Source organism: Eumetopias jubatus, unplaced genomic scaffold (genome assembly GCF_037043125.1).
Source record: "Eumetopias jubatus isolate StellerSeaLion01/CBP00866 unplaced genomic scaffold, mEumJub1_p1.0 scaffold_12, whole genome shotgun sequence".
Lineage (NCBI taxonomy): Eukaryota > Metazoa > Chordata > Mammalia > Carnivora > Otariidae > Eumetopias > Eumetopias jubatus.
The window spans coordinates 9,456,317-9,480,756 of NW_028274818.1; the positions used below are offsets into that span (position 1 = coordinate 9,456,317).

At 38.4% G+C, this 24,440-nt stretch overlaps 1 protein-coding gene across 1 annotated transcript in view; it reads right to left on the reverse strand.

Annotated features, from left to right (window-relative positions):
- Positions 1 to 1,061: 1,061 nt before the first annotated feature.
- Positions 1,062 to 24,440, reverse strand: part of TMCO1 (transmembrane and coiled-coil domains 1) — a 52,419-nt gene continuing 29,040 nt past the window's right edge. Inside the window, exons 6-7 of the mRNA XM_028104666.2 lie at positions 19,269 to 19,413; positions 1,062 to 1,635 (exon numbers count right to left, since the gene is read on the reverse strand). Of these exons, the coding sequence (XP_027960467.1) occupies positions 1,537 to 1,635; positions 19,269 to 19,413 (244 nt within the window). The 3' untranslated portion in view covers positions 1,062 to 1,536. The remainder of the gene's footprint in view (positions 1,636 to 19,268; positions 19,414 to 24,440) is intronic.

Consider the following 24,440-nt stretch of genomic DNA (forward strand, 5'->3'; position numbering starts at 1 on the left):
AGTGATGGTGAGCGAGTTACTTAACCTCTCTTGCCTCAGTTTCTTCATCTGTTAAATGAGGGTAAGAACAGTAGTTACCTTATGGGGTTTTCTTGAAGCCATTCTTAACTAGATAATCCATAAAACACTTAAATTTATCCATATATTTTATAAATTTCTGTGTTGACCATTGTCTCTTATATCCTACACCTTCCCCCTGGTATTCTTTTCTGTCCTGGAAATATATTTCTTTTTTTAATATGAAAGCTCTATGCCCAACATGGGGCTTAAACTCATGTCCTCGAGATCAAGAGCTGCATGCTCTACTGAGTGAGCTAGGTGCCCTGGAAATATATCCTTAAAAATTCATAATTATCTTGGATTCTGTAGCTCTGAAAATACTGCCTCCCAGTTTTGCCCCCAATCTTATGGTTTAGCCGTACATAAAATTCTAGGCTGATAATTATTTTCCTCAGCTTTGAAGATATTATCCGTCTTCTGGATTTTATGCCATTGAGAAATTTGCTATCAGTTTCACAGTTGTTACTTTGCAAATAACATGTCTTCTCTCATTGGAAGAACACATGCATCTAAGGAGACTACTGATCAATGTATGTATTTGTTACTAGAGTAACCACTTCATACAAGATTTCCAATTTCAGGGATTAGGCAGGGGAAGTTCAAGATAAAAGCATCCCGTCATCCTTTACAAAGGGACACGGCAGGAACTAAAGGCCACTGTGACCAAAAGGAAGCTCTGCAAGACCTCCTACCTCTAACTATGACCTTGCCTCCAGGGGAGGACTAAGAGTGCCTTGCCAAGAATCCCGTAAGTCACCGAAGGGTTTAAAGGGACGCCAAGGGCCCTCATTTTTATACTTCCATGAGTTACTTCTCTCCTTTCCTCTCATGCTTTCCATTTCTTATAATAGGACAACTCTATATTCTGAGCTTATAAGGCAAGTACAATAAAATAGTACATTTAAAACTTTGAGTTTAGCCCTTCCTGGCCAATGTTTATGTTCAGATTATTAAAAACATGTATCTAGGAATATGGTACAAAACAGATCTCACCTTGTAGATGAAATAGCTAAAATTTTGGCGTCTTTATTGATCCTGGGTCATATATTTGGCTTGGAAACAATGTACAACAAATAGTTCCAATTAAGATATCACAAACTAAATTTTTCTTCCAGATCTCTAAATGCTCATGTAGAGCCAACTTCCATGGCACACAGCACAGACTTAAGAGTCAGGCCCACAGAAAATATCCACGTAAGCCAAAGAAGAAAGATGCTATTTGCTTCTCATTACATAAACAACGCCTGAACTTACCTAACCAACAGACTTATTTTTCTAAAAATTTATCTGTGACTGAAAGTAGTATTGTGTTTGCTGGGTGCCATTCTCATTTGAATCATACCCAAAAAGTCTAGAAATAACTCAGCACTAGAAAGTGGCCCAAGTGCTAAGGCTGTCTATGCTCTTGCTACAAAATAGATGCCAGTCTAATTTGAAGGTTTAAAAAGAATGACAGGAATTACAGAGTTCTTGATTTCAAGAGAACTTCCCAGAAGGAGGTGGAGGACCAAGAAATCCACCTGCCTGCTTGGTGGCAGCTCGTGAAGGGGCAAGACCAAGAATCTTCTGGATGTTCTGTGAAGAAAACAGAATTAAAATTGGGTTTTAATATGAGATAAACAGAAGAGTGTTAACATAGATCCCATATGAAGAGAAGGCATATAAATTAAAAGTACCATTATGACCTAAAATAGGACAATTACTACCGTGTTACTTTTTAAAGGGCTACAACACAATGGAGGTCATAAGACAGTAAAAGCCCTCTCACCTAATGAGACCTTGGTCCACAACCAACAGAAGCTGATTTTTTCAAGTGGAGAATCATTAAAAGAGGTAATCTTTTATTTCAACACAAAGCATATAAAGTATATTCATTAGCTGTTTCTTACAGCAAGGCCTTTTCTCTCAATATGGATCATCAGCTGGATTTAGTCATTACTGCACCATCTAAAGCTGAAACTGAAATACTCAGTTTCAGTTTTTTCAGTGGTAAGGGATCTTAGGTTCCTGCAAAGCAATTTGAGTCCAGAATCCTCCTAGATTTCTAGCACCTCCCCTCATCTTTTCACTTGTCTCATTATATCCAATTCAGCCGTTTTTAAAAAAAATTCACCTTCATTAAAGTAGTTCTCATAAAAATCACTTTTTATATTCGTATTTTATTACTTACTATAACATTAAATTACATAAATACACCAACAAGTAAAACCAGAATAAACAGTTTTAGGATAAATACAGGCTCTTGAATAGCAATGACTCACCTGGTAGGAACAGACAGGTGTGGGCATACCACAGAGCAAACCATGAATGGAAGAGTATGATGAGGGGATTAAATGCTATGCCTTTCTAAAGAGGGAAGTGAGAGGGTTTGTGAATGTGGAGAGCTTCAGTTAAAGGTCAGGTGTTAAGATTTTGTACAGCATTCATAAGAGGGAAAAACCCTTAAAGATTATCTACTTTCTCTTGCTCAATTCTTTCATTTTGTATTTGAGGAATTCCAATGAAAACTTGGAAAAGTGTGATGGTTTGTCCAAAATTACAAAGTTAAATAAAGAGCAAAGTTAGAATTAAAACCCATGTGTTTTGATTCATAATCGGATGGACGCTCTTACACAGTACTTCCTGTGTTAAAGTTCTGGTCTTCAGAACACACTCTAGCCCATTGGTAGGCAGATGAGCATGCGCACACTCACTCAGTAGTTACTGAGCACCCACTATACATAACGCACCATGACAATACCCATATCCAGCCTTCTCTGAAGTGTATACAATCCCTCAGTCCCTCATCACTGGGAATGAGGACTGCTACAGATTTGAGTGTTTATACTTCTGATATAGCACACTGTCAGAATATAACAGAATATATAAAAATGAAGATACAACTTTAAGAACTCATTCAAATTATATTTATCACAAAAACTTCATTCATTCATTTATCCATCCACTCACACACTCACAATACTGCAGCTTGTGCTTTCTTTTTTTTTTTAATTAACATATAATGTATTATTTGTTTCAAGGGTACAGGTCTGTGATTCCTCAGTCTTATATAATACCCAGTGCTCATGACAACACATACCCTCCCCAATGTCCATCACCCAGTTACCCCATCCCCCCAGCCCCCTTGTGCTTTACTTTAAAAAGAAATCTGGGAAGAAGCTAAGAAAAAAAAAAATCATTAGATCAGGCTGCTTCTCCTTAGTAAAGCTGGAGAATGTATTACTTTTATAACAAAAATAACTCCTTCATGCCTACTTCTAAAAAGGTGTACAAAACAATAAGACCAAATGATATGTCACTAATTTCCCATTTCTTTTATTTAATCAGTAAGTCTTTACTGACCACCTACAATATAGCCAGCATTAAGCAAGGCACTGTGGGAAATGACTTTAAAGATAAAATTTGAAAGAATAAGACATTACAGAATTAGCTGCAGATAAACACATTTGTCTAGTTAACAAACACAATAATACAGTCTAGACAAAATATACTAGACATCCTTGATCAGTTATTCTGTAGAGACAGGGGCCAATTAAGTGAGTCCTTACCATTTTAGAAACAAAGACTAGTGTAAAACCTCTGCTGCCCTTTAAATTATAGATTTACTGCAATTTAAAGAAACAACTCAAAGGAAAATAGGAAATATTTTGAAGGGTAGACTGTTGACGTCTTATTTATGAAATAAAAGCATCTAAATGACTACTGGACACAAGTCCAGTGCTCTAGATGGGGAAGAGCTCAAACAGCAACAAAAACGTTAAAACGGACACACTTTATTGGCAAGGCTGAAGTTCATGGAAATCCGGGCAGCTCTATACTTTGTTCTCCTGTGGCTCTTGTCACAGGCTTCCTTTGGGAACACTAAGTTTATCAATGTTACATTACTCAAGTATTTGTATTTTACTATAAATGCTTTCTATTCACTACACGCAATCTTATCCTTTAGTGAAATTCTAAACAATCTGTTTAAATTCCTATAGTTTCACAAATGAACCCAGGGCTTTTGATGGTTTTCTTAGATAAAATTTTCTCTGCTTCCCTGTCCGTGAAGTCTTTTTGGTGTAGGAGCTAACTGATGCTCTCAAGATGCAAAAAAGATGGGTAAGAAAGAAGAGGTCACCATTCTCTCTCCACAGTAGTAATACCATCCAACATTTCTATGCACCTTAAAGTTTACAAATCTTTCTAAGGACTAGATGCCAGTCCTCAGTTATCCTTGCTTTGGAAATGAGGAAGTTGAGACAGAGAGGTTACAAGTCAGGACGTGAACTGACATACAATTCAAAGTACAGCTTTCCTCTATTAAACCACTCTCGAAGAGATCATTATCTTAGTAATAAAAAAGATCTTGTGGCAGTCCTGACCTATAAATACATTGTGTTATGAGACTATGTATGAGCACATGAGTATGTTACATTGTTAAGTAAATAAATGCAGGGGTGCCTGAGTGGCTCAGTCGGTGAAGCGTCTGCCTTTGGTTCAGGTCATGATCTTGGGGTCCTGGGATCGAGCCCTGCATCAGGCTCCCTGCTCAGTGGAGAGCCTGCTTCTTCCTCTGCCCCGCCTACCCCTGCTCATGCTCTCTCTCTCTCTCTCTTAAATAAAATCTTTTAAAAAAGTAAATAATCGCATATAAATTCAAACCCACAAAATGTACAACACCCAGAGTGAACCCTAAAATCAATTATGGACTCTGGGTGACAATGAAGCGTCACTGTAAGTTCACTGACTAGAACAAATGCAGCGCTCTGGTGCTGGGGGTGTGGCTGGGGAGACTGCACACATGAGGTGGCAGGGACGAGATGGGAAATCTCTGTACCTTCTGCTCAATTTTGTGGGGAACCTAAAATTGCTCTAAAAAATAGTCTATACAAAATGCATACAAAAACCGTAAAGAGGGCACCTGGGTAGCTCAGTCGTTAAGCGTCTGCCTTCGGCTCAGGTCATGATCCCAGGATCTGGGGATCGAGCCCCGCATCAAGGCTCCCTGCTCCGTGGGAAGCCTGCTTCTCCCTCTCCCACTCCCCCTGCTTGTGTTCCCTCTCTCGCTGTGTCTCTCTCTCTGTCAAATAAATAAATAAAATCTTAAAAATAAAAAAAACTGTAAAGATATATAAAAAATAAGTTTATATATCCTTTCCTCATTCCTTGTCTCCAACTTTTTGAAATATTGCTAAACAGGATAATTTATTTAAAAAAATTTTTTTAAAGATTTTACTTATTTGTCAAAGAGAGAGAGAGTACAAGCAGGGGGAGCGGCAGGCAGAGGGAGAAGCAGACTCCCCGCTGAGCAGGGAGCCCAATGTGGGGCTTGATCCCAGAACCCTGGGATCATGACCTGAGCTGAAGGCAGATGTTCAACTGACTGAGCCACCAAGGCGCCCCTATTTTTAAAATTTTTTTTAAAGATTTTATTTATTTGAGAGCAAGCGAACGAGCAAGCACAAGCAGGGCAGGTAGCAGAGGGAGAGGGAGGAGACTCTCCACTGAGCATGGAGTCTGACACAGAGCTCAATCCCAGGACCCTGGGATCATGACTTGAGCTGAAGACAGATGCTTAACCAACTGAGCCACCTAGATGCCCCTAAACAGGATAATTTAAAATAAAGGCGAATATTTCTATGGGTGCTATCTCAAAGGGCTAGGCATTGTTCTAAGTACTTCACATGAATGTTCTCATTCAATCCTCACAATAGCTCAGTAAGGCAGGCTTGTTATCCTTACATGCAGATGAGGAATAAGAGTCAACTGTCAGGGTGATTCAATAAATTCTTACTGAGCATGACACTGTAGCAGATACTTTTGTATACATTATCTCCATTATGTCTTTCAACAACCTTATCCATTGAACTTGACCTGACTGCTTTCCTATAATCTCTTAATTCTCCTCCAATTTTTCAGGCCTTCTTAGTAAGATTTAGCTTAGAAATATGCATTTTGCTAAAAGAAAAAAGCTTTTTTTTTTTTTTCAAGATTTTATTGATTTATTTGACAGACAGAGACAGCGAGAGAGAGAACACAAGCTGGGGGGGGGCATAGAGGGAGAGAGAGAAGCAGGCTTCCCGTGGAGCAGGGAGCCCAATGTGGAGCTGGATCCCAGGCTCCTGGGATCACGACCTGAGCCAAAGGCAGATGCCTAATGACTAAGCCACCCAGGCGCCCCAAGACAAAAGCTTTAATATATTATAAAGATGATATGGAAGAATACTTAATATACATGCAAAATACAGTAAGATTTGGTAAGTTTATAGAAAAATATAAAACAATTATTTTGAATTTCTGTCCAGTCCTGTGTAATAGGGTAACAACTAAGGAGTGTATGTCAGAAGGGAAAAACAAAGGAAAAACATTTTCCCATAATCATGCCTTCAATTGGCAGGAAACCCAGAAAAATACCATTACAGGATTTGCGTTCCTTCCTCTTTGCAAAGGGTAAGAACCGGTGATCAAGAAAAGGAAGTTGTTGGTTGCTAACTGGATATTTTGGGAAGACACAGGTCACTAGCCATAAACACATTCTGCTAAATGTTATTCCTTAGTCATTTAACTAAAATAACTCAGCCATGGCAAGCCTTAGTTTATTCTTTGTTAGTTTCTCTGGCACCAAACAACCAGCCTTCACTTCCAATTGATTACAATTTCTCATCAAGTTGCCGTAACATAATCTTTACTAGATCCATAAAGCTGTATGGAAATCCGATTCACCTCTGATGGCCCCACCCACCAACCCCAGGGTTTTCACATTCTCACTAAATTAGATGTTTTAGAGAATGATGTAGAGATGAAATATTTACTGACAACAATGGCAGTAGCCTGGAGTACCTGAAACACTACTGGGTCAGCAATCAGAAGACTTGAGTCCCAGTACAGGCAAGCCAGGCAAAGCAGCAATAAGGTAGTCTTCTCACCTTACCGAATCTCAGTTGCCCAACCCCCGGAAAGAAGGGGGATCACTAGATCAATCACTTTCAACCCTTTAGGCCACAGAATCCTTTCTTTAAACAAAATCTCATGAAAAAACCCACTACAGAAAACAGATAAAATACTGTTAGGGACCTGAGGCCTCCTGCTGGGCCCTTCAAGCTTCTCATCAAGCACCTTCAAGAAGCCAAAGTCCCTGTGGCTCTAGCATTCTAGGATGTGACTATGTTCTAACAAATTATATTGCAGATTTCAACACATATTTTGCAAAGTGGAAATCAAAATTCTGAAAGGAACATGAGCACATCAAATCCGCACTAGAGTAATGCCACTTCCTTTGTAATGCTGATGAACTTTTCTGTCCTAGGTTGTCTAAAGGCCTTGCTTATAATAAAGGTCTTTTTTTTTTTTGAGGGGTGGGGGTATGTCAGGTGATCAAGTGACAATCCAAATCTCTCTCTCCTAACCATCTTTCCAGTAAAACTTCCCTTGGATCCCGTTTAGCTCTTTATCTGAGGATCAAAGAGAATGTTCTGAATTGTAGTTGAGCGCAGGAAGACAAGATGTACGTTTGTATATTATATATGTACTCACATATGTATGTATGTATGTATGTATGTATGTATTTTTAATCCTATAACGAATGGTAGGATATGGCTGGTACAGAGTGGGGTATCTAAAACTCAGAAAGAAACTTAAGTCTCACTGGTTTGAAAAACCAAAAGACAGGGATTTGGGTGACCACAGCAGCTTAAAACTGAGTGAGAGGGACGCCTGGGTGGCTCAGTTGGTTAAGTGTCTGCCTTCGGCTCAGGTCGTGACCCCGGTGCCCTGGGATGAAGTCCCGCATCGGGCTCCTTGCTCAGCAGGGAGCCTGCTTCTCCCTCTGCCTGCAGCTCCCCCTGCTTGTACCCTTGCTCACTCTTTCTTGCTCACTCTCTCTCGCCCACACTCTCTAACAAATAAATAGATAAAATCTTAAAAAAAAAAAAAACTGAGTGAGAAACTCCTGGAAAACAGTTAACAGAGGAGAAGTTCACAACTACATTTAAACTCTGCCCAAATCTCTTAAACTATGCAAGTGTGAGACAGCTTTCAAGTAGCCCAGCTGAGACTAAAATAACTGAGATTTCAGGTACTGCCTACAAGAAAGGAGACAGAGTATAGAGTTTGAGTGCCGAGTTAACTTCCTGCTTAACTAAAAAACTGAGCACTCTTCCAAAGAATAACAGACACCTATCATAACAATGTCCAAGATACAATCCAAAATAATTAGATATACCAACAAACAAGAAACTTTACCCATATTTAAGAAAGCAGGCAACAGAGTCCAATCTTCAGATTATTTAAATGTTGCAATCAGTAGATAAGGTTTGTATTTTAAAGCAGCTAAATAGGGGCACCCGGGTGGCTCAGTCAGTTAAGTGTCCGACTCTTGGTTTCGCTCAGGTCATCATCTCAGGGTCATGTGATCGAGCCCCACATCAGGCTCCGTGCTCAGCGCAGAGTCTGCTTGAGATTCTCTCTCTTCTTTGCCCTCTGCTCCTCCCCACCCCCTGCTCTCAAGTGCTGTCTCTCTCTCTCAAATAAATAAAAATCTTAAAAAAAAATAAAGCAGCTAAATAACTATGCCAAAGGGCATAAAGTATGTTCATAATAAATTAAGAAATAGGAAATCTCAGCAAGGAAAAATGATAGCAAAAAAAGAACCGAATGGAAATTCTGGAACTAAAAAATATATCAAAATTTAAAAATCATTGTGTGCACTTAAGGTTAACTCAGATGAGGGATGACAGAGAAGTCAGTAAACTAAACACAGATTAACAGAAACTATCCTATCTAAAGAACAGAGAGGAGAAGATTTTTAAAAATTAAACAGAGCTTCAGGGTCCTCTTAGACAATACTGAAAAGACAGACATGTAAGAAACTGGAATCAGAAAAGAAGACAGAAGGTATGGGCAGGAAAAAAACTCTAGCAGCATTTAAAAAAAATTTAATACCCTAGGCATATCCAGCCAAACTGCTGAAAACCAAACTTAAAGAAAAAAAAAAATCTAAAAGCAGCCAGAGAAAAGTGACACATTATCTCCAGGGATACAAAGATATGAAAGACTTCTCATCAAAAACAATGGAGGCCAGAAGATAGTGGAAAGGCATTTTAAAATGCTGAAAGGAGGGCGCCTGGGTGGCTCAGTCGTTAAGTGTCTGCCTTCAGCTCAGGTCATGATCCCAGGGTCCTGGGATCGAGTCCTGCTTCTCCCTCTCTCACTCCCCCTGCTTGTGCTCCTGCTCTCGCTCTCTCTCTCTCTGTCAAATAAATAAATAAAATCTTAAAAAAATAAATAAAATAAAATGCTGAAACGAGGGGCGCCTGGGTGGCTCAGTCGTTAAGCGTCTGCCTTCAGCTCAGGTCATGGTCCCAGGGTCCTGGGATCAAGCCCCGCATCGGGCTCTCTGCTCGGCGGGGAGCCTGCTTCTCCTCTCCCTCTGCCTGCCCCTCTGTCTGCTGCTCTGCCTACTTGTGCTCTATCAAATAAATAAAATCTTAAAAAAAATGCTCTAAGATTGGAAAAGCCCTACTCATCCTACAAGATACGACTAAAATGGCCCCTTTGTATAAAATTTTAGTTCCATTCCTTAGCCATTTTGCTTCCATAGCATGTTTTTTTTTTTTTTTCCTGATACCATTTTGTACATGCACACACATACCAAGGGCATCAATCATACTCTACTATTACTTACGGGTCTGTCTTTCCACACAGATTATGAATTTCATAAAGGTAGAAACCATTGCTTTTTACCCTGTATTCTCAGCATCAAAGAAGAATTCCTGGCATTGTATAAAGACTTGAATCACTCTTCAGCAATGACAGGCAATATTCTAAATAAAGCCTTGAACTCATGCACTGAAACAATTCACAAAGAGATCAGGTTAAGGTAATGTCGAATAATCTGTTCTTCTCACTTACTAGTTAAGCTATCACTTTCCGAACCACCTGCATTCTCTAACTGATTTGAAGCTAAGTACTAAAAATGAAAACACTCTGCTTGTAGATGAGCTATACTGACATTAATGAACTAAGCTCTAAGTCTTAAATAAAGTAACATATGTTAATGATGAGGAACAGGAGATGGCAGGCATTTGATCTGCTCATTTTGATGGCTTTAAATATACTGACATGACATAATTAGAACCTGCTTTTATACATACACAAGGCACATCAAAATTCTTTGCCTTAAGAAAGCCAAGAGTGAAAAAAAATAAAAATTTATTTTTACCACTCTCCTGAGCACATATACCTGTTCAAAAAGACAATGACAAATTCTCACGATACTTTTTCAGATACAGTCATACATACATAAAGTTATATGTTAAGATATGGGTGAAGAAAGAAAAAAAAATAAAACTCTTCCATTCTTCCTCAGAACTTTTCTGGTTCTGAGGAAGAATGGAAGAGTTTTATTTTTTTTTTCTTTTTGCTTTCAAAAGAAAGAGAATTCCATTCATAGGTTTTACAGTTCTATAAATTCATAAGAATAAGCCAGTTTCCCCTTAGCTGTTTACCAGGTAAGTTTATTTGGGTTTTTACTGAGATTTAGAGTACTTTTTATAGAGGAGATCACCATTTACACAATCTATTACTAATTCATAAGAAGAAGAAAATAAAAAAAAGCAAGTATTTTAATTTTGGGAATTAAGGAAATTTCCTTCTATTCTTGAATTCTGTCACTACCCTGGACTAACTTAACACCCCTGCTGGAAGCTGGCCGACCTACCATTTCCGCTGCTGCAAATTCACACAAAAGAAATAGTTGGTGGTGTGAAGGTCAAGGCAGCTAATCATTTAATCACTAAGCACTAAGGAATTTTAAAAAAGGAGAAAGATAAAATGAGAAAAGGTAATTAGATTTATTTTCAGTTAATGACGTATCACCCTGTTTCAATCTATAAAAAGCAACTTTATCCTATCTTGGACTGGGGAACAAATATTAATTTTATTTATTTTTTATTTTATTTTATTGTTAGTCACCCTACAGTACATAATTAGTTTTTGATACCCCAGAGGAGGGGGCACTAATAGATCTTTTAAAAAAATGTGATCCTAAGAACTGCTAACATTCTGTGTCACTGTCTTCTGATTATCATAACATGGTGAGGTTGTCCACCAACCCCCATTCACCTTTGTGAAAACTGAGACTCAGAGAGACTCCAAGAGGTTGACATTCCCAAGGATACTTAGCCAATAAAGTAGCAACAAGATTCAAACACTGGTGTTTTACCCCAAACACTGTATCTCCTCAACCTTCCAATGCATTCCTCCTCTCTCCCCATCACTTTAAAGTTTCTGAAGTAGGGCACCTGGGTGGCTCAGTCGTTAAGCTTCTGCCTTTGGCTCAGGTCTTGATCCCAGGGTCCTGGGATTGAGCCCCACATCGGGCTTTCTGCTCAGCAGGAAGCCTGCTTCTCCCTCTCTCACTCCCCCTGCTTGTGTTCCCTCTCGCTGTCTCTCTCTGTCAAATAAATAAATAAAATCTTAAAAAAAAAAGTTTCTGAAGTAGGCATGTATCTTAAAATCTATTACATGATCAGTATAGCATTATTTTTGCTTTCCCTTGAAACCTCTTAAGGCAATGGTGAATCATTTAATTAATAACATCCTAGCATGCGAAAAAATACGTACAAGATGAAAACCAGATTCACAAATACTTACGTGAACCAGTAATACGTCATAAAATTGTGTTAGTTTAGGTTCAAAGTTCAACCTCGGTGTCATCTGCTTCTACTCTGAATGACTAATATAATAGAAATAATTTTAGGGGCACCTGGGTGGTTCAGTTGGTTAAGTGCCTGCCTTCGGCTCAGGTCATGATCCTGGAGTCCCAGGATTGAGCCCCATGTCTGGCTCCCTGCTCAGTGGGGAGTCTGCTTCTCCCTCGTCCTCTGCCCCTCCCCCTGCTCCTTCTCTCTCTGTCTCTCTCTCACTCACTCTCTCAAATAAGTAAATAAAAAATTTTAAAAAATTAATTTTAAATGTTTTTTTTTTTAAAGATTTTATTTACTTATTTGAGAGGGAGAGATACAGCCAGAGAAGGAACACAAGCAGGGGGAGTGGGAGAGGGAGAAGCAGGCTTCCCGCGGAGCAGGGAGCCCGATGTGGGGCTCGATCCCAGGACCCCGGGATCCTGACCTGAGCCGAAGGCAGACGCTTAACGACTGAGCCACCCAGGCGCCCCTAAATGTATTTCTATACGCTCATATTTGATAATGATTTTTTAAGTGAAGCTATTGGGAGAAAAATTAACCTTTTAATTTCAAAAGAAACAAAGGTTCCATGAAGTCAAGGACCATAATTATGTGTCAGTTTTGTTTAAAACCGTATAATAAGCACTCAGCACAGAGCCTGATACCTGTCTGTGCTCAATTTTGTTGAGTGAATAAATGAACACTCTATCAAGGAATTATTACTAATGTGATAATGATCTCTTAAGGACAGGGGAAGATGACTGAAGCAGAGAGATGCCCTTAACTCATCCTAATATTATACCTCCATCATAATAAGGGGAACATTATTGTCATGAAGGGAATAGAGCTAGTTGGTTTAATTACAGCATCACTCACATTTAGTAAAGGAAGTGGATTCTGGTTAACACTGTAGAGATGTTGCTGACACATGTAAATATAGTCATAATGTTTCACAAATAAAAGACTTTAAAAACATAAATTCAGGGGGCGCCTGGGTGGCTCAGTTGTTAAGCATCTGCCTTCGGCTCAGGTCATGGCCCCAGGGTCCTGGAATCGAGCCCTAATTCGGGCTCTCTGCTCGGCGGGAAGCCTGCTTCTCCCTCTCCCACTCCCCCTGCTTGTGTTCCTGCTCTTGCTATCTCTCTCTCTGTCAAATAAATAAATAAAATATTTTTAAAAATTTAAAAAAAAACAAACATAAATTCAGGAAACCAAGTGGTCAAAGTATCTAATCACTTTAGTAATTAAACTACTGACAGTTTCAAGGCACTAATAACAGAAATGTTTCTCATTCTCTTAGATGTTATACTCTAATTTACTATCAGAAGACTTCTCTGTTAAAACATGCAAGGCCACCCCCAATGCTAGAGGTAACCTGCATAAAATATACATGGTTTTTACATGTTTAGCATAAAAATTAACCCTGATCTAATGAAATTATGGTTTTATTCACTGAAACGAAAACATGAAAAATTATCCTTTAATACATGGTCTCAGGTTGGTGGTGAACTGAAGGCTTAAGATGAACAGTCCTGGGTAAAACGATGCAGTAGCTGTGAAACCAGCTGGGGAATCCTCAAAAAATTAAACATGGAATTGCAGCATGACCCAACAATTCTACTTCTGGGTATATACCCCAAAGAAGTGAAAGCAGGAACTCAAACAGACATTGATATACCATGCTCACAGTAGCATTACTCACAACGGGCAAAAAGTGGAAGCAGCCCAGTGTCCACTGACAGATGAATGGATAAACAAGATGGGGTCTATACATACAATGAGATATTATTTGGCCTTAGAAAAGGAAGGAAATTCTGATACATGGTACAACATGGATGAACCCTGAAAACATTCTAGTCACAAAAGGACAAATATTATATGATTCTACTTACATGAAATCAAATCCACAAATATGAGTGGCCAAATTTGCAGAGACAGAAAGTAGAATGGTGGTTGCCAGGGATTGAGGGGTAGGGGTAATGGAGAGTCAGTGTAGGATTTTCAATGTAGGAAAATGAAAACGGTTTTTTTTTAAATATTTTATTTATTTATTTGACAGAGAGAGAGAGAGAGAGAGAGAGAGAGAGCAGGAACACAAGCAGGGGGAGTGGCTCGATCCCAGGACCCTGGGATCATGACCTGAGCCCAAGGTAGACGCTTAACAACTGAGCCACCCAGGTGCCCCAGATGAAAAAGTTTTAAGATGGATGGTGGTGACGGTTGTACAACAATGTAAATCTACCTAATGCCATAGAACTGTCCAGTTGAAATTGGTTAAATAGTAAATTTTATGTCTATTTTAACACAATAAATGAGAAAGATCAACAGCACTGGAATTACTGAATATAGGAAACCAGAACGTAGCGTCTGGACCTAAGAGAGGATTAGCTGGAGGATTCTGCAGGAATTCGGCTACCGCAGGCAGTCACACTGGTTAAGTTTAACCCCTTGAGACTCTCAAGGCATGACATTTATAGTTTGGCCTACTCCTCCACATTTTTTACTCTAAGGGTTCAGATCACACTGCCTAGCCCACCCTATGACACTAGCACATTTCAAAAGATCTCTTATCTAAACAAGGTGGGAAGAAAGGAGGAGTGCCTCCACTCAAACACTTGTCACCGGGACTGAACAGACCTTCACATTTCAAAGGTGAATTTAGATAGGAACTCCAGACAAAATACTACTAGGCTATTGGCAGGGATTGGTGATATTCACATGGATACCAGATTCAAGACCAATCATTCACCTCACTGTATTCTTTTGACCTTTTGGCTTCTTAGTTTTTGAAAAAAAAAAAAAAAAAAAAAAGAAGTAGGCAAACCGTGATCTCAAATGAATCCATGTTTTTATGTTTTCCTTCCTAAAAATCACGTAATAGTTGGCAAAGTAGAAGAGAGCAAAGAAAAAATAAGGTACACCAGTATGAACTCCAAATAAGTTGGCTCATCATTTAAATGCAAAAAATGAAACCAAAAAAGTACTAATAGAAAACAAGGATGAATTTCCTTGTAACTTTGGAGTGCAGAAGAACTTTCTAACCATAATTCAAAATCCAAAAGCCATAAAAGACAAATTTGATCGAAAAAGAAAAAAAAATCCAACAAACAAAATTTTGTGTGGCAAATACCACTGTAAGTAAAACTGAAACACAAATGACAAACTGGAAAAATTATGTGCAACTTACAGCACCCAGAGAGGGCTAATCTCCTACATAGGAGCTAAAAATTCAGAAAAAGACCAACAACCCAACAGAGAAATAGGCAAAAGGCATACAAAGTCTCTTGCCACCAAAGGAAGAAAAGAGTCTATGAACAGCTCTTAGACAAACAGGGATGCTCAATCCAAAGTGCAAATGAAAGCTACAACAAGGTAGCAATTCTTATCTATCAGATGGGTAAAAACTCAAAAGCAATTTCTGTGGGTGAGGTTGGCAGAAACATGCATTTTCATACCTTGCTCTTGGGAATAAAAAATGGTCTAACCCCAGTTTGCCAAGTTTATAAACTCCTATTTTGGTGTAGCACCTACTATTCGTGTAACATACACTTCTCAGGTGCATACTATGTATTATACATAGGTACATAGATACTTTAAGGTATACAGAAACAATTAAGAAATCACTACCTTGAAAGAGTTGGCGAGGAAAGGAGAAAATAGAGATAAAAATAACAAGTAGACAAAAACAGAGAAACAAAGCTCCTATAATGAAGAATATGACCAATCATTATGGAAACTTGAATCATTCTATATTAGTTTCTCCATTACTCACTCCACTTTGAATCCCCAAACAAGCAAACAAAAAACCCCAATTCATTATGTTCTCTTAAAACTACTTTATGCCACAGTGTATATCTAAAACCAAGTGGCTTACTTCTTTGCCTAAGAATGGCCTCACTGGGGAAATCACAGTACGTCTATAATTTGAATTTCTGAAAGCCTCCTATTTTATGGCTGCTCACTTCACAGGCATCTTCACAAATACCATGTAACCTAAGATCCTAAAAAGTAAATAAACAACAAAACAAAACATGGAAATAAAACAAGCATTTTAATTCAAAGACAGAAGCATATTTTTCATAGTAACACTTCAAATGCTAAGGTATGTCAGACTGGATAGAAGTTCATAATCCTCCAGTACATATGCTAACAACAATTAGCAAGGAACAGGTACAGAAACCATATGCAGCTAGTAAAATAAAAAATTATAAAAGTAGGTCACTTCGGTAATTTTTCTAAGACTTTTAATATATTAGAATACCTTGTTTAAAATTGGAGTAATAAAGTTAACCACCCAAGACGAGCACCACTCAGGATGCAGCAACAAGTTAGAACTCACCATTAATCTTGGGGAAGAAAACTATATAGCAAAAGAAAGAAATCTTTCAAATACAACACGGTTATGTTAGCTATGCAATACTATAGCTCTTCCGTATTTTTCTCTTAATATCAGTATATGGAATGGGACAAGTAGAAATAAAAATTATGAGTATGGGGGCGCCTAGGTGGCTAAGTTATTAAGCATCTGCCTTCGGCTCAGGTCATGACCCCGGGGTCCTGGGATCGAGCCCTGCATCAGGCTCCCGGCTCAGCCGGAAGCCTACTTCTCCCTCTCCCACTCCCCCTGCTTGTGTTCCCTCTCTCGCTGTGTCTCTCTCTGTCAAATAAATAAACAAAATCTTTAAAAAAAAAAATTACGAGTATGCATTCTTCCTGGCTCAAAATACATTGACTATATGCGTGTGTGTGGAGGGGGGAGGTTTGCTGCCCCTTTCCTCCCTTTCTCTGTACTCAGTAAGCAATTATTTTATTAAGCTGTGCCAGTCTAGGATCTACTGTTTCTATTTTAACTTTATAGCACATATTGTACACTATGGTTCTCAGGGGTTAGCATATCATGCTGGTCCACTGCCTGTTCTTATAAATAAAGGTTTATTGGAATACAGTCATACTCATTTCCACACTGTCTATGGCTGCTTTCATACTATAATGGCAGAGCTGAGTAGTTACAACAGTCTCTGACTGAACCTTCAGGGATTAGCAAACTATGGCTGGACCCCTGCCCGGTTTTATAAATAAAGTTTTGCTGGAACACAGCCACACTCACTCATTTACATACTGTCTAGGACTGTTTTCATACTGTAATGGCAGAGTTGAGTAGTTACAACAGAGTGTATGGTCTGGTCTGAAAAGGAAATACAAAAATATTTACGATCCAGACCTTAACAAAAAATTTGCTGACCACCATGTAAATGAGTATTGCATTCCTGATAAAATTAACTGCTAAACAAACACCTCACCAGACTCTTTGAAATAACAGAAAGGAGTTTAAAGACCAGCTTGAGCTGAACTTTCTCAACGATCATTCTTAACATTTCTTTCATTTTAAAAACTCTATGGTTTCAGACAGTGATTTCTAGGTAGCAATGTCCAGGTACCAATGCAAATGGTGCATCTAAAATGACTACTGTGAGCCATCACACATAAAGTAGTAATATCTGAATGTAATTTAAAGTAGAATTGTTCTTAGTTGCTTAAAGTAGAATGTATACATCATTGTGTTTTATTAACATTTGGACAAAAGCTACAATTAAAAATTTCAGATTTAAATAATCAAATTTAAGAGCAATGTTCTGGAAATCAACCGGACCGCTGCTACACCAACAAAAGAGATCTATGTTGTCATTGTCTTGGTTTTCATGTTTAGATAGACTAAATAAAATGCTTCACTACAGAGACATTCTTGAAAGGTGTAGCACACACCTCAGCTACACAAGAACACAACTTCTGGTGGACACACCCACTCAGCTGCTCTGTAAACATCTCCAACCGCTCATCTTCTAACCAGCCTACTCTTTGTTCCTCTCTTCCTCCCCTCTTCCTGAGACGAGTCTCCATTTGGTCACCAAAGCCATACCTGGGCCTTGAGTTAGTTTCTCCTTTCTCCTGCTTTACCTCCCTGTACGTCTCAACTTTGCCCCCTCTTTTTCATCCCTCTCATCATAGCAATAGTTCAGAACATAATGATTTTTTGCTAGACAATTCAGATAGTCTTCTGGTATTTTTCTCCACCTTGTCAGGCTCCTCTCTCACATCTATCCTTCAGAAAGCAGTTAAGTGTCAGAAAATGATGCCAGGAAGTCCTGAGACCTGGCTGCATTTAATCTACAAAAGGAGGAGGTGGGAGGCAGCCAGACAGAAGAAAGAGCATTCACAAAAAGTCAATCTGGGTGAGTGGGACATGGAATCTGTCAGGCAAGTCAGAATGGCTGGAGTGTTGGATGAGAGCTGAGGTGGGGAAAACATTAAGCAGTAAGATCATGAAGATCTTTGCAAGCTTCAAACTATAATTCCATTTCCTACTACTTATTCTCACATGCCAGGCCAACCAAAAAATCTGCTGCCGTTGACAGTATTCAGAAGAAGAAGAAATACAGGTCTCATGTGCCAACTTCCCCATGGCAATGCCTGCTGAATGGCAGTGTGTTCAAAGCTGAAATATAAAAAGTTCTTAAGCCAGAGACTTTAATTAACCCTTCTCACTTTTTAAAGTCCTATTTCAAAAACTACTTCATTCTCTAAACCTTTCTGCCTGAATCTACCCCCACTAATCAAATGTTAGGTTTCTCTCTGGGCTCTTTCAACCATCTATACTTCTGTCTTGGCTCTCACTGTTTTTCATTATGAATGTGTGATAATCGTGGTGGCCAAATGTAAATTCTGTAACACAGACTTGAGTATCTCAACTGTGAATAACCTAAAACCATCAAATTATTACATTTATTTGTGTTCCTGAAGTGCCAAAAGGCACTGGAGTATAATAGAGAAGAAATGATACTGGGGCGCCTAGGTGGCTCAGTCGGTAAAGCATCTGCCTTCGGCTCAGGTCATAATCTCAGGGTCCTGGGATTGAGCCCCATGTCGGGCTCTCTGCTCAGTGGGGAGCTGCTTCTCCCTCTAATTCTCCTCTGTGCTCTCCCTCCCTCCCTCTCTCTCAAATAAATAAATCTTAAAAAAAAAAAAAAAAGGAAAAGAAAAAAAGAAATGATACTGAGAAGACCAAACCCGTTCTTCACTTTTGTTTCTTTAGATGGTTGTAATGAAGAAGGAACCTAAGAGCTCTAAAAATGGGATATGGAAACCATGTTTGGTTTTATGGCTACTTCTCACCCCAATGGATCAGTAATCTAGACCTATACACATTTAAAACAGCTTTAGAGGTTAGGTTGGTTAAGCGTCTGCCTTCAGCTTAGGTTGTGATCCCAGGTTCCTGGGATCGGCCCCGTGTAGGGCTCTCTGCTCAGCGAGGAGAGTGCTTCTCTCTCTCCCTCAGCCTGCCATTCTGCCTACTTGTGCTCTCTCTGTGTCAAATAAATGAATATAATCTTTTAAATAAACAAACAAACAAATAAATAAACAAAACAGCTCTAGAGGATCCACTGGGATTCTACAACATTTCTAATATTAAAAGAAGTAAAGGCTAATTTAGGGTGTGAGAGCAAGGAAGAATGTATGTATTTAATACTGGATATGGTCACTCACCTGTCGAATTGACATGGTACAAAGAATATACAGAAAAATGAAGGAACAGTCTGTGGTGTCATCCCCTAGCAGGTTTCGATGAGACAGTCCTTGGATATAGGAAAGGGGAGTGAAAGGGAGCTTTGCCACCACTCTACCATCAAATCTAAAAAGGAAAAAACAAAGAATTGTTATTTTTGGAAGACTGACAAGCTTCTTAGTTCCAGGGAAGAATCTGAGACAGAAATAGAACTCTAAGTCCCTTGATCTCTAAAAAACAAAGAATGATATTCTAGTATATGTGCTGCCGAAGCGAGCACAAAGAATGATATTCTAAAAAGAGACCTAAAGAACAAGGATGTAAGGAAGGGCTTAGGTTTTTCCAACAGTCTTTTTCTACACTAGTGATTCTTAATTTTTTCAGTATCAGAAGCCCTGAACACTGAAAAATTGAGATTCCATACATTGTTTCAAGGTTATAGCTATCACTATTTACTGCTCTATAAAATAAAACTGAGGAATGTTAAAAAATATTTACTAAATCATTTAAAAGGTGGCAATAAATTCATTATATGTTAACACAAATATTTTTATGAAAAATAACCATCTTTTCCAAAACAAAGTGAAAAGAAAGGCTTTTTCTTTTCTTTTGGCAAATGTCTTTAATGTTTTGTTTAATAGAATACTGCTGGATTCTCATAGCTGCTTCAGTATTCAGGCTGTTGCAATAATACACATCATGGAGCTCTGAAGCCTCTGGAAAATTCCACTGTACACTAAAAAGGGAATAAGAATAAAAAAGAAAAATAACATCTTAGAATTATTCTGGCAGTAATGTTCATCTCAAGGACTTCCCAAGAGTCTCAAAGAGCTCTAGGAACCCCCAGACCATACTTTGAGAATCACTATTCTTTTTTTTTTTTAAAGATTTTATTTATTTTTTGACAGAGAGAGAGAGAGAAAGTGAGAGAGGGAACACAAGCAGTGGGAGTGGGAGAGGGAGAAGCAGGCTCCCCGCCGAGCAGGGAGCCCGACGTGGGGCTCAATCCCAGGACCCCTGGACCATGACCTGAGCCAAAGGCAGACACTTAATGACTGAGCCACCAGGCGCCTGAGAATCACAGAGAATCACTGTTCAGAACCATGGCACCAGTAAGATTTTAAGAACCCTCTGTTCCAAGACCCAGAGGCTCCCAATACACACCTTAAACAGGCTAAACATTTCTGAATAGAAATTCATGGAGTATACAGTGGTGAAAGAAAAAAGTAGATTCTTAAAATTCATACACAATATTCTGAGATAACTTTTAACATACTACTAGTGTTTGAAAGTCTTCTTTTTACTTTTTCTAAAATAGAAAAGAGAAATATTTCTAAAAGAGAAACACAGAAAAAAGCTATAAGAAAATGCTTAGTATTTATGTTGAGGTCCTGGGGATATTAGCTTCTTTTATACTTTTCTATGAATAAGTAGTATAATCAGTCAATAATGAAAATTATAAAAATGTGATTAAGGAGAGTGATACTTCATAATATTAGAGAAATGTATGACTGCATCAGCTAAATTATCCAAATAAAGTCTTTTTTTTAAAAAGATTTTATTTATTTATTTGACAGAGAGAGACACAGCGAGAGAGGGAACACAAGCAGGGGCAGTGGGGGAGGGAGCAGGCTCCCCGCAGAGCAGGGAGCCCCAATGCAGTGCTTGATCCCAGGACCCTGGGATCATGACCTGAGCCGAAGGCAGACGCTTAACGACTGAGCCACCCAGGCATCCCCCAAATAAAGTCTTTACTTCCAGTTAAAACAGCTAGAAAATTCCCTCTTAGAAAAATACCTGGGCGCCTGGCTGGCTCAGTCAGTGGAGCGTGTGACTTGATCTCAGTGTTGTGAGTCTGAACCCCACCTTGGGTATGGAGCCAACTCAGATAAAAATTTAAACATATATATATTAAAAAAAAAAAACAAAACCCCACTTGGTATTTAGAATGTTTCTACAGAGGGAGAGGGAAAAGAAAAGTAGCAATACCATCTTTGTCTTTGGGGAAAAAAAAATCCCTAAATATCCAGATCAACTACTGTGGTTCTAAAGAGCTTATTAGACAACTGTGCTACAAAGAATATAGAAGAGAATGAATCTTCTCTTGACATCTTCTATATGTCTGACTGTCCACTTACTACTTCCAACTGCCTTCCTAGTATATATTTACACAGGGAAAGGCTCAATCATAAACTGACTTTACTTACATATGATAAAAGTATTTAAAGATCTGCTCAAAGTAATCACTGTCATTCTCTTCTACTAACTTCACAAAAGCAAAAGTAATAATTTTTTCAGGAGAAGATATTCCCATTCTCTCACAAGAAGTATTAAGTGCAGCTGCCCCGGTATTTTCTGGTTATATGCTCAACACAATATGCGGCTCTAGGCATGCCACTCTGACTACCCTACTGTATAGTCAGACTGTAAGCTACTCCCTCTTATTGCTAACATAAAAACCCAGTATATTCATCTGATATAATCTTTTATTCTCTGTTATCTTCAACTTGAAATTCTAATCAAAAAACAAAACAAAAAACAACAACCTTTTAGAACCAATGAACAAATTCAGTGAAGTTTCAGGATAAAAAAGTCAACATACAAAAATCATTCTATGCATTTCTATACACTAACAATGAGCTATCTGAAAAAGAAATAAAGAAAATTATCCATTTACAATAACATCAAAAACAATAAAATACCCAGGAATAAATTTAACCAAGGAGGAGAAAGATCTGTACAATGAAACCTCTAAGACAGTAAGGAAGTAAGTTGAAAAAGACACAAATAAATGGAAAGATATCTGTGTTCATAAATTCGAAGAGTTAATATTGTTAAAATGTCTATTTTACCCAAAGCCATTTATAGATTTAATATAATCTCTATCAAAATTCCAATGGCAATTTTCACAGAAATAGAAAATACAATCCTAAAATTCATATGGAACCACAAAAGACTGAGTAGAAAAAACAATCTTGAGAAAGAACACAGCTGGAGGTAACACACGTCCTGATTTCAAACTCTATTACAAAGCTGTAATAATCAAAACAGTATGGTACTAGCATAAAAACAGATGCACAGAACAATGGAACAGAAGTGAGAGCCCAGAAATCAATCCACTCATATAAGGTCAACTAACATTTGACAAGGGAGCCAAAATACTCAATGGGGAAAGGACAGTCTTTTCAATAAATGGTGCTTGGGAAAACTAGACAGCCACATGCAAAAGAATGATATTGGATCTCTATCTTACAACACTTATAAAAATTAACTCAAAATGAATTAAGGATGTAAATGTAAGACCTAAAACTGTAAAATTTCTAGAAGGGAACATAGAAAAAAGCTCCTTGACATTAGCTATGATTTTTCTGGATATGACACCAAAAGCACAAGCAACAAAAATCAACTACATTAAATGAAAAAGCTACTGTATAGCAAAAGAAATAAGCAACAAAATGAAAAGGCAACCTATGGAATGGGAGAAAAAAATACGCAAACCATCTATCAGATTTAGGGGTTAATATCCAAAATATAAGGAACTCAAAACTCAAAAGTTAAAAAAAAAAATCTGATTTTTAAAAGGGCAGAGGACCTCCAAAGACATTTTCCTAAATGAGACATACAAATGGGCAAGTACATGAAAAGGTACTTAATGTCACTAATCATCAGGGAAATATAAATCAGAACCACAATGAGATATCAATTCACTTCTGTAAGAATAGCTATCATCAAAAAGACAAGAGATAACAAATGCTGGCACGGATGTAGAGAAAAGGGAACCCATGTGCACTGCTGGTGGGAATGTAAACTGGTGCAGCCACTATGGAAAACAGAATAGAGGTTCCTCAAAAAATGAAAAATAGAGCTACCATATGATCCAGCAATCCCACTTCTGAGTATAAACCCAAAAGAAATGAAATAAATTTCTATCTCAAAGAAATATCTGTACTTCACGTTCATTGCAGCATTATTCACAATAGCCAAGACAAGAAAACAACCTAAGCGTCCACTGATGAATGAATGGATAAAGCAAATGTGAGATAGATAAATACACACAGAGCCAATGGAATGGAATTTAGCCATAAAAAGGAAGGAAATCCTGCCATTTGCAACAACAGGAATGAACCTTGAGAGCATTATGCTAAATGAAACAAGTCAGACAGAGGGAGACCAATACTGTATGATACCACTTATATGTGAAATCTAAAAAAACTGAACTCATGGAAACAAAGTTAGATTCGTGGTTGGCAGGGGCTGGGGGATGGGAGAAATAGGAAGATGCTGGTCAAAGGATACAAACCTCCTCAGTTACAAGATGAATAAGTTCTGGGCATCTAATGTACAGCCTGGTGATTGTAGTCAACAATATTATATACTTAAAGTTGCTAAGATAGTAAATCTTAAATGTTCTCACAACCACACCACACAAAATGATAATCATGCGAGATAGAGGATGTGTTAACCAACCTTATTGTAGTAATCGTTTCACTATATACATGTGTATCAAATCACTACATATACATCCTGTGTGTACACAAACATACACAATGTTTATATTATATGTCAACTATATTGCAATAAAGCTGGAAAAAAAAGATTTAGGGGAAAAAAGGAAAACCATTGATTTCCTGTAAGTTATTCATTTATGTGAAAGTATCTACTATGCATGAGACCTTAAGCCAGTCACAGATATGAGGGAAAAAAAAACTTCCAAGAACTCGTACTTTTAATGAATTAATTTTTCCAGGAGACTTGAAGCTTGTCATAGGAATAGCTAAGTGAAGTGGTGTCTACCCTAATAAAGAAGAGTTGTGGGGCGCCTGGGTGGCTCAGTTGGTTAAGCGACTGCCTTCGGCTCGGGTCATGATCCTGGAGTCCTGGGATCGAGTCCCGCATCGGGCTCCCTGCTCAGCGGGGGGTCTGCTTCTCCCTCTGACCCTCTTCCCTCTCGTGCTCTCTGTCTCTCATTCTCTCTCTCTCAAATAAATAAATAAAATCTTAAAAAATAAAGAAGAGTTGGGGAATGAAGGGGAAAGGTGCAAAAAGAGAGATAGCTTATAGATATTACTAAACCTAGTAAGATTATTTCTCTCAGTGTACTTACTCTCTGGTTCCAGAGGGCAGGACCACTGCGCGTGAGCAGAAGTACAGGA